Source organism: Xenopus tropicalis, chromosome 2 (assembly GCF_000004195.4).
Source record: "Xenopus tropicalis strain Nigerian chromosome 2, UCB_Xtro_10.0, whole genome shotgun sequence".
Classification (NCBI taxonomy): Eukaryota; Metazoa; Chordata; class Amphibia; order Anura; family Pipidae; genus Xenopus; species Xenopus tropicalis.
This window is the reverse complement of record NC_030678.2, coordinates 110,846,188-110,857,891: the sequence shown is the minus strand read 5'-3', so window position 1 is coordinate 110,857,891 and position 11,704 is coordinate 110,846,188. Positions and strand designations below refer to the sequence as shown.

The window sequence follows — 11,704 nt, the reverse complement described above, 5'->3', positions numbered from 1 at the left end:
ACTACCTACATGAGAAGAGGCTGTTTTAGCAGCAAAGGGAGTAACAACATATCCTTGGTTTAACATGTTAAAGAGGCAGGCCTCCACATATTTCTTGTCTATGTAGCATATATTACTCATTGGTTTATAAGTAAAGACTTCATTCAAATAATTGCTCACTAGTAAACAGAAACATCATCATCATGAGCACCAGCAAATATGTTTTATTCTGACAACAATACCTCTTTCTGTGTTAAGCTGACTATACATGAAATATCTGCTTGTTTGGCCTATGCGCCAAATTCTCATCATTGAGATACCAGCACCAAATGATTGGATCACGACGGGGATACAGGCTGTTGGGGTGAGGATATATAGTGATGAGTAAATCTGCCCCTTTTACTATGCTAAAAAAATGTACCACACTTTTTTTCGTGCCAGCTGATGTGTTGCTTGTCCCAACAGGATTTGTAAATCTCCTAGATTTAAGATAAACTACCAAATCGGTTTTAAAAAGAGCTGTATCAGCATCTTCCATCTGCCATTGTATGTCCAATTTAAGAAATTTTTTCTGAACACTTTCCAATAGTGGCAATTTGCAAATCTGACTGCAAATGAATGATTTGTAAAAATCAATACCCCTTATAATCCATAGGTTATCTTTAGGAAATGATGTTCTAAACAAAGAACTTTTATGAAGCAAAGCAACCACAACGCTTGACTTTGTAGACTCTGCTAGTGCTGGGGCGGGTTTCTTTCACACGCAAATTGTGAATAAAAGCGCCAGAGAATTACGTCGGTTCCATACAAATACAGCATTACAGACACAAAGCTCAGCAATGAGCCCAATATAACTCATGTTTACTGTGTTCCACGTGTACCGGAAACAACTCGCACGTCACGTCTAATCACAGCCAATCAGCTGCCCACTCTATTGCACATGCGCTGTTGCTGCTCTAGTTTCTTACCGGGTTGCTGGTAGCTGTGATATGCTACGGGTTTCGGTGTAAGAGTAGGGTGACGGCTGCCAGCCAGATGTCAGCATCAATAGGAGTCGAGAAAATGAAGGCAAACGGGCGATTCTTCCATCACTGCCTACACGTTGTAGGCTTCCTGGTTCGTATAAGTGGGCGTGTCCTTGCTATTTGTTATGAAATACTGATGTGTTCCAGTTCTCTTGTTCCAACTTTGTATGGGTCTGTCTGCACGTACTTATTTGACATTTAGACTTCTTGGAAAAGTGGTTTATTTGGCTATGGGTAGTGTTCAAGCAAAATCCTAGTAGACTTATTGATGTGCATGAATTTCTGTGGCTGGGCACACTTTGGAGGCTTATGGTGTATATTAGATGTCATTAACTATTAAATGTTTTGTAAGCTTCAGACTATCAGGCTGTTGCTTTGCACACATCACAGGAAGTAAACTTATATTTGTATTTACCGCACCAATTTGCGCATGTAACACAACTGTTTGCTCAGCTGGCCTTGTCTCTGTTCCTAGCCAAATGTAAATGAAGACAGGCCACAGTGTTGTGTGTCTGCACACAAGGTAATATGTCCTAAGAAATGGTTGTAAAAAAAGAAAAACACAGCAGCTGTTATACTTTGTGCAACCAGTGCCTCAAATTTACATGCTCAAACAGGTCAAGGCAAGCAAATTGGCTAATAGAAAAAAAGAAAACAGATGCACTTTCCATTTAAACTGTGTCAGTAACATTATGATATGTCACAAAAAACAGGTCACAGCATGAACCAAAACATCCGGTTACCTGCATTTTGGTGATGTATAACCATGTCTGACAGCCCAAGCCTCTGCCTAGGCATGGGGTTTCTATTTCAATTGAGTGGGAAGCCACTATACCAGCATTTATATTGCCAAGGGGGACCAGGCTTACAAAGCGGTTTCCCCTATTCCTTTCCTCTGTCTCTTGACAGAATCACAGATGCTTTTCATGGCAATGATGATGTGGCTTTTCCTTTGGATATATTCTAAAATAGGGCTAGGGGAGGGTGCAAAAGAAATCCTAGTGCAGCAATTAAGTCCTGATTAATAGAATGGTGTGTATGCTTAGGATACAGTAAATCTTAAGCCTGGATATGTATAAGCCTTGAGAAACCACCCTATACGTCATCAGTTGGTTTCCTAAGAATCCAACTAATTTAAACATTTTAGATATTAGGGCTTTTACTACTTTTTAATACTACTTTTTTTTTTAAAAGTTGTTGTCTAATAATTGTATATGCAAAAATGGTCCAATACTGTGCATTATAAAAATGAATCTCCCCCATGTGTGGTTGCCCTAATTTACTGGGGCTCATTTATTAACACTGGGTAGTTTTGTGGTAACCCGTAGCAACCAATCAGCAGTAAGCTTTATATGGTCTTCTGCAAGTAAGAAACTGAAGAAAAAACTGGGATTGGTTGGTAAGGGTTACCGCACTGGCATAAAATTGCCCAGGTAAATTAAATGAGCCATTGTGACTTCATATAGTCAAAAAAAACTCTCATAGTCCTGTGTTCATTGGGACAGCCCTTATGAAGGCAGAAGGGATTTTGTGTCACTACAGGACCGACTAGGTATAAATACATAATAGAGAATTGCAAGTCCAATCCATAAAGAGGCTTTTAAGTGTAACATATATTTTCTTTTTGTTTGCTTTAAGGACCTTTTTGGAGTAAGCATGATCATTCCATTGTTGAATCATCACATTAAATCCCTTGGAGCAAGCCCAACTACAGCTGGCATAATAGGTAAAGGAGTGTTGCCATTTTCTTTAGAATGTTGTACATGGAAAGCTTTGCTGAAAATGAGAGGGTCTTGTGTAAATGTTACTTGTGCATATCTATTTTGGAATGTGTAAAGTCATCTTTATAATGGTCATTGAGCTGATATCTCAAGTGTGATAACCTGTTGTAAAAGAAGCTTTTTGGATTGAAACACAAATATCCATTTAAAATCATAAATCAAAATATAAAAACACAATTTAGGATAAAGAACTATGCTAAGTATACAGTACAAGTTTTATAGTTTTCTATACAGTAACCTGTCTGAGATTGTAGCAGTACATTCATGTTTCCCTCTCTGCACTGTTCTTGATTCTTCTGCGAATATGGTGTATAGCCAAGATCCTCTCCACTATTCTGTGCAGAATCCCAATTATTTTATTATCTTGTATTCCCGTCTGTTGTACATCTGTCTATGAGTTTAACAACCTGCATTAAAGCACTTGGCCTTTTAGCCTTGTGCTTTTATATGGTCATGGAACTCCTTAGTGACTTATAATATCCTTGTATTTTACAACAGACGGGGTACATAGAGGGGTACATGGTTAATTATATATAGAGACAGAAATTACATTACTAAGTACCATTTGTAATTCACTTTGTTTAATGCTTACATTTTTTCTCTTTTCTTGTAGGTTCTTGCTATGGTGTGTTGCAACTATTCTCTAGCTCAATTGTGGTAGGATGCTTTCTTAAAATACTATACAATAGTTTATAATGGATTAGGCAATTAGGTGAAAGGCAATTAAGACATACATTATACAATTTTCTGGAAAGATATAGATTTTATAGGTCTGTGTTTCTTCGGCCAGTTTTTCCAGCAATCTCTTTCGGCTGAGACCCTTTGTAAGGATGCTATTGATTGTAGAGGCATCTTGTATAGCTAACCACTAAATAAGGAGACAGAGAATTATTTGCTCTCAGATAGTTCACTAGATATAAGAAATGTATGTGGCCTGTATATCTTCTATATAAGGACAGGTCTGTCTATGGGAGCTATCTAGAAAGTCCTAGGTAGCAATTTGAAAAAACATTTGCATACAGTGACATGAAATGTTTTTTTGTAGAGTTTTTTAATAGCTTAACTGTTTTTAAACTTTTTAATTGTTAGATTACTTTCACAAAATTCAGAGGTGGTATTCATAAATTTTCAGAATACATTCCCTCTATTAAAGGATAACTAAGCCTTAAAAATGAATGACTAGAAATACCCTCTTTTATATACTGAACTTATTGAAGCAGCAGAAGGGTTCAGCATCTCTATAGTATTAATGATCCAGTACTAAAATTGTCACATGGCGTCACCATACTGGAATCTGTTAGAAGTGTCTGCAAAACTCACATGCTCAGTGGGCTCCGCAAATTATCAAGCAGAAAATAAGTTTTGTCTGGCATAGAGGTTTGTGCATTGGTCCCTAAGCTCATTAAAAGGGTGGTTTATGTTATAGAACGTCCTATTCCTAGCAACTTTGCAAGTGGTCTTTATTTATTTTTGATAGTTTTTTAATTATTTGCCTTTCTCTTTCTAGCTTTCAAATGGGGGGTCACTGACCCCGGCAGTCAAAAACTATTGCTCTGTGAGGCTGCAGTTGTATTGTTATTGTTACATTTTATCATTTAACTTTCTTTGCAGTCCCTTACCGGTTTATGTTCCAGCCTCTCATTCAAACAACTGCCTGGTTGCTAAGGTAAATAAGATCCTAGCAACCCCTTAGCTGCTTAAATGCCAAACTGAAGAGCTGCTGAACAAAAACCTAAAAAATTAAAACCCATAAAGAATCAAGACCAATTGCAAATTGCCTTAGAATATCAATATCTACCTCATACTAAAAGTTAATATAAAGGAGAACTACACCTTTAATAGAACATGGGCAGTGAATCATCAGAAAAGCAGATGGGGAGCTACTGAGGGCATCTTTGGAGGCACAGAGACTCTCTGCTTATGGGCTGTAGTTGCCTTGGACTGTTGCAGAAGCACAAAATATAATGTACATTTCTAGCCTACTTTTTTTTAGTTAAGCTTGCCCAATAATGCATTAGTGCATGCTTTGAAATATTTATATAAAACTGAGTTATGGAGTTCCCATTAACAATTAAATCAGTAGAATCTAAAACTTTTCTTTTTCTTTTGGCAGGGTAGTTGGAGTGACATTGTTGGAAGACGATTTTCACTTATTACCTGTATTCTTGTCAGTGCTTTTGGCTATGCCCTTCTTGGTTTATCCACCACCATATTTATATGTGCTATTGCTAGAATCCCAGTAGGTAAGTACAGCTCTCTCCAACAGCAAATGCATTTAAGATCAGTTGTTTTGCTGATAGTATATCATGTGTCTTTCTCCAAAGTAAGCAGTTGATCAAGTTAAAAGTTATCAGTTCCAAACACATGAAGATATTTGTTTTCATTACTCTCCAAATTACGAGCAACAGTAAAAGTAAAACCTTGTGGAGGCCTGTGGACCAGAGGCCTCAAATATATTTTTATGGCATGGCCAAGATATCTGTAGACTTTTTTTAAAAAAAATCTGGTCCCCTAAGATGTGAATTAGTGAATAATTGGCAGACAGAATGGAAAATTATTAATAGCACTGGTTTACATTAAAGAGAAGCATAAGGAGGGGGCTCTAATGCCTGTGTAAAATATAAAATCTCTGGCCTAGTTTTTACTAAAAATTTTTTTTTTTTTTGTTCTTATTAGTGGATAAAGTGTGTAGGCCAGTGTGTAAGGCATAGTGTATCCAACATTGTAAGGGTCAGAATGCCATAGTGTATCAAACATTGTAAGGGCTTACATATTCATGCTCTCTTTGTACTTCTGTACTACTGAACAGGTGCTCACACATAATACAAAAAAATATTGGCTTTCGGAAAATTAACGTCTCTGGTCTAGGTAATCTTAATTTGTACATAGGTCTGTACCACATACCTCACCTTCCATCTGTCCCCGATTTTGAGAGCTCAGCCAGCAGTCCCAGATTCTTTCTGAAAAGTCTGTAATTTCCCTTTGATCTCCTGCACTTAATCTGTACTAAACACTTAAAAAGATACAATGTTTCTCAAACTTAATTAAAAAAATAGCTTTTGGCAGAGAGTCCAGAAACTCAACAAGCTACACCTGCACTTTAATACAATTGTAACTAATAAGCTAAACAGGTCTCTTGGGGGAACTGAGACTTGTAGCTTAAAGGGTAATTTCACTGTAATAACACATAAAACAAGTCCCCCAAACTTTAAATAACCTGCTAAATTTTGTAAAATGGGAGTGGTATTTAGGGGGTGTAGTCGCAAAAATGCGTGTGGTCAAAAAAGTTTTACTGTGCTTCGTGCAGCATTTCTTTTTGTCCCCTCTTTACATTTTCAAATGTAATGAGGTATGGTACCATAATGGGACAGTCTTGACCACCATCCCCTTTCAAATGCATTGGTTGGCTGGCAAAGCCCAAGTAGTGCTGCAGATGATGTTTTTTGGCATATTTACAGAAATTATAGTAAGCCTTTGAAGAACCTTTATCACTTCTGCATAAAGTGCTCTGTACATCTTTATCCAAAAGACAAAACTGTTGCAGAGGCTTATTCCTGTAAATAAAGGGGCAAGTGAGCAGGTAGTGATGGTAAAGGTTCTTAGAAAACTAGGTTTGTGCGTTGTTCAGGTATTTTGCTTTTATGCATCTAGTTGAGGGCTAATAGTTCAGTTCTTCAAGAGTGTTCTTCAAAGATTAAAGTGATACAATCATCAAATAACTCCTCTTTAATAATGCTGTTTAACTTCTACATGTATGTATAGGGTAGAATATAAAAGGGTTTTTTGTATAGCAAAAAAAAAACCTGTCCTTATTCCTGTGATTATTATGAGCTTTAATAAGGAAAGATATATTTTTTTTTACAACTTTGCTTCTACATTGACATAAATTTTGACTACTTCACATTTCTAAATCCATATGCTGGAATACAGTAGTATTTTTAATTTTACATTGTAAAGCCTTTGTATATCACCTCAAATTGTGTGAATTGAAAAAAAATGTCATTGTTTGTATTAGTGCTATAAGATATTATTGCTGTGTATAGATAACAAACACAAATAAATAATGTGGTTTATTCCCAGGAATCTTTAAACACTCACTTTCCATATCAAAAGCCTTACTCTCCGACTTGGTGGCAGAAAAAGAGCGCCCACGTGTAATGGGAAGGTTTAACGCTGCTTGCAGTATAGGATTTATCCTTGGTCCTGTGGTTGCTGGTTACCTGACAGAGCTGCAAGGAGGATTTTACCTCACCTGCTTCTTGTGTTCTGCCATATTTGTTTTAAATGCAGGTATGTAGCAATAGCTCATTTTCACTAGTGTCATTCTCTCACTATGGGGCAGTTCATCAAAGTACGAGTTCGAATCCCGAAATGGGTAAAATTCTGATTAGATACAATAATTTCTGATGATCGGAAATGTCACGAAAATGCTTCCAAAAAATCGTAATAGTCACAATGATATTGTATTGGCGATCGGAAAGTCACAAAATTTCCGTATCCGAACGATCGTAAATGGCGGGAAAGCCTTTGTGACTTTGATCCTTCTGTGCATGATTTTGGAAGCCTCCCATAGGACTCAATGGCACTCTTAAGCTCCAACCTGGCCAAAGGAAAGTCACAATACCGAAGCTTTAATGAATCCTAAACTTTCGTACTCATTGCGACAAATACGATTTTGACACATAAAATTTGTCACACAGTACGAAAAAGTCGCACAAATTAGCAGAAAAAAACGTAGAAAATACGCACAGTTCTATAAATTAGAAAAAATACAATTTTTTTTGTATTCGGAAACAATCGTACTTTGATAAATGTGCCCCTAAATACGACAAAGTTGAGTAAAGGATGAAATTTAAGACCTTTACCTGGCCCCATATGGGTTAAAGTACAGAATATCTGGACCTGGTTATAACAGCAGTATGGCAGCATGTACATGAGTTCTGTGGTGAGTAACCTTTATAGCATAGCAACAAGATCCTATTTTTTTCTCTTCCCAGTTTATCATAGCATATCATGTTACAGTGTGCAACACTAAATAAGCTAGCTTTATAAAAATGGCCAAAAAAGTGGTGTGGCTCTTATAGAGCCTTTCTGCAACTAATTGCTCCATGTTGTACTGTTCCTAATCAAGTTAGTCTGTCAGCAAATACTCAAATAATTCAGAATTATGATCCAGCAAGTGTTTATTTGCCACACTTGAGAACTAGTAGTGAAACTGTAGGTAGCTTCTCCCAGAATTTTCAAGCTGCTGGGAAATCTCCCAGTGGAACATTTGCTTTAGATCATGTTTCACTGGGGTATAAAATATGAATGCTAGTTTAAATAATGAGTTGTTGTACTTCTTTGGCATCAATAGGTCTTGTGTGGATAATGCCAAGAAATGAAGAGATGTTTCATAATGGCAACTTCGGTAATGAAAAGAAAGCTAATGACCTTAACCCAGAAAATGAAGGAATAAAAAAAAATCATCTTACATGGACTCTTCGGGATCAAGTGGTTTCTGTATTTAAAAAAGTAACAGAAGCAGCCTTTTCTGATTTGTGGGACATCTTTCTTGTGCGTCTGCTAATGGCTATTTCTGTGATGCTCTGCTACAGCAACTTTGCCTTAGCAATGGAGGAAAGGTTTCATATGAAACCTCGAACAACTGGTTACCTTATAAGTTATAGCAGCTCTCTTGGAGTTGTGGCTGGTTTTTTGATTGGCCCTCTTTCTAAACTGTATGGACACAGTTCATATAGAATGCTAATGCATTCAAGCATTCTCACTTTTTTTTGCATCTTTTTATATTCTTTAGCACCTAAGATCTGGGTAGTTGTCCTGTCTTTTACTTTTTTGGCATTTTCTACCAATATTGGGAGGACATGCATTGTGGATATTGAGCTTGCAGTAGGGAAACAATATGGCAGTGGTACCCTGATAGGCATTGGACAGTCTGTATCATCAGTTGGACGAATTCTAGCTCCACTTCTGTCTGGAATTGCACAAGAATATAATGCCTGTGGACCACCTCTGCTAGGTGCCATAATGGCTTTTGCATCTATATATTTAATGTATAAATGTAGAATACGTTACAGTGGCCCTTCCCTCCAAAAACCAAAAAGTGAGTGACTATAAATAATCGGTTTTAACAGAGGCAACGCAATGGCTCCAGTTGCAGGCACATCAATAAGCTTTTTGAAGCATAGGGCAATTTCTCGGCCTGCGTTTATCTCCACCCTGTAAGGCTGAAATGTGCAATAAGTGATATCCAATTATATATATATATAAGACAAGGAGATATATATATATATATATACTTGACTAATATAAAACATTTGTTTTTACTGCATCAAAATTAACAAGTATTATATTTTCACAATATTATACACATTCCTTCCATCTATGTGTTATGGTCTTTTTCTATTGTTGTTTTATTTTCATCGTTTCCAGGGTGCAGCTATATGAGAAGTAAACAGTTTTAAATACATTGGGTTCCAAACTTCACCCATACCTTATTCCCAATGAAAGTGATGGTGGCCAAACATGGTGTCTGTCCACCCTGCTGCATACTTCTGGTACAGGCACATGGGGACCCCGTTTAGGAGCTTGGGTGATGTGATTGGGGAGGGTAGACTTTGCAGGGGCCCAATGTGCTTAAAACAGTTTACTTCAACCTTAAGTGTTTATGCGCAGCTGCATTTTTTTAGCTGCTAGATGGGTCAGATATTAAAGAGTCACGTGTGTTTTTTTGGATATTTGCAGTAGGAGAACACAAAGAGATAAGTATGGATCCAAATTAAAATTGGTACCAGCTAAAAGTTTATTAAATAAAGGGAAAGGTCCCTGGTGTTTGAGCTAAAAATAAAATGTTTCTGAATGTATTTCTTAAATGTTATGAAAGGTGTATATTTTTTATTATTTATTTTATATTTAACTTGATATAAATGCAATTAAAGGAACATATTTGGATTATTTTTTGTAAGTTTTTAGTTTAAGCATTTTAGTTTGAGCTGTGTTTTGCACAATGTCTGAATTTTACTTTTTATGGAAAATGGATGTTTTTTTTAATTGAATTTATGGGAGAAAATGAAAGAGTATACATTTTCTTTTTTAATGTAGAAAAGCCTGGAAACCACTGTTATGACTAATAAAGGGAACATTTAAAAGAAATGGTTGTCATCTCTGGAGTTCATTGCTTAAACATGGTCTCTCTGCTTTACAGTAAAAAAAAAAAGTTTGGTATTGCCCAGGAAACAAAAAGCTTCTCATAAAACTATCTTATCATTTACATTTTAAATCTTGTAGATATCATCTTGTTAATAATAATAACCAATTTTACCAATCACTTACAGAAGCAGGGACGGATTTGCAATGCGCTGCTCTGTAGGATTTTCTCCTGGCTTCTGCCAAACCCAGACTTGTCCATCAGAGTGCCACGTGGTGAAGCACAATTCACTTCAAAAAAGTACTTTTAAACTGCTTCAGAATCTAGTGGCAGTAAAGTTTAAACTTGCACACAATGTTAACAGGGGCCCTGCAAGGGCTGCCGCCACCACCCCTTCATTTAAAAAAAAATGAAAACGTGTCTCTTCAGGTTACTAGAGACAGCTTTGTGCCACCTGAGGCAATGTTCTCATCTTACCACAGACAAATTAGCTTTGTGTATTTTCACGTTCAGTCCCCAATTTTTCCACATAAAAAAGATAATCAATAAGAATCTCCCTATTCTCCGAACTGACCCTGTTCTAGACAGCATTATAAAAAAATTGGAAATTTCTTTGCTTCTGTTGAACCTTCCCCTTGTTCCTTATTGGTTAATTTGTAGTTTAGTGTGGATATGGTGCTCTTTCGATGATGTGCTGTGTTATTTTTGCACCAAACATACCTTTTTAAATTATGGCTAATTAGTTCTTCGGCACACCAATTACATATTTCCATAGGGTGCATTGAATTCCTCAGCTGCTTCCAAGCCAAATGCATAGACCTCCATACGAGGAATAAGCACACCAGCATACCGGCAAATGCCTTTAACACATTTATTGCAGAAAGATGTGGCACCAGCTTGTAGGGAATGCCCCCCTTCTTCAGGTCAAACCTTATCAGACCATAATACATTTTCCCCCATGGTTGTGAAAGACTGGGTATCCTAGCTGGACTTGGATGTTTTTCTTTGTGAGTGAAGGCTTTTTTCTTGCTACCCTACCCCACAACCCAGACTTATGAAAAATAGTACTAATTGTTGCCACATGTAAGGAAACACACTGTACTTGTCAATCCTGCAGCTCCTTTAATGTTGCTGTGGCCACCCTGACCAGTTTTCTCCTTGTCTCTTCATTAATCTTAGAGGTACGTCCTGATCTTGGTACAGTCACTGTTGAAGTATATTTTTTCTACTTGTTGATGACTGTTTTCACCATGTTCCATGGAATGTTTAATGATCTAGATACTTTTTTGTACCCCCATCCTGATTGATACCTTTCAGTGATGGGATCCTTTCATGCTTTGAAAGTTCTTTATGGACTATGGCTTTTGGAGTACGAGACCGCCAAAAATAATCCTACAGGAACATCCAAACTTAATCTGAGCTCAATCAGAGCCACTTTAATTGATGCCAGGTGTATACTAAGGCTGGGGGCTCCACTGTGCTCAGCCTGCTTTTTTTTCCCAGATATTCCTTCTTTCACTAAAATGTTTCTGATTTGTTTTCAACTTATTTGTATAGATGGTAATTTTAGAAAAGGTAAATTTCTGACAGGATTTATTTAGTTTTCTTTTTTTTATTAAACAAAAACTGCCATTTTGCAGGGATGCATATCCAGTGAGTGTCCAAAAAGAAAAGGGGATCAAGATGGTTTAGGCTTAAGGGTGAGATGATGAAAGAGAAAAATTGAAACACACATTTCTGACCACTAGGTGGCACAATTTGGTAATTTTGGT

At 36.9% G+C, this 11,704-nt stretch overlaps 1 protein-coding gene across 1 annotated transcript; it reads left to right on the top strand.

Annotated features, from left to right (window-relative positions):
- Positions 1–861: 861 nt before the first annotated feature.
- mfsd9 (major facilitator superfamily domain containing 9) lies at positions 862–9,937 on the top strand. The gene is made up of 6 exons (XM_002934523.5): positions 862–1,095; positions 2,643–2,730; positions 3,399–3,442; positions 4,899–5,028; positions 6,866–7,075; positions 8,142–9,937. The coding sequence occupies exons 1-6, from the start codon at positions 1,015–1,017 to the stop codon at positions 8,894–8,896; spliced, it is 1,308 nt and encodes a 435-aa protein (XP_002934569.2). The 5' UTR covers positions 862–1,014; the 3' UTR covers positions 8,897–9,937.
- Positions 9,938–11,704: the final 1,767 nt, after the last annotated feature.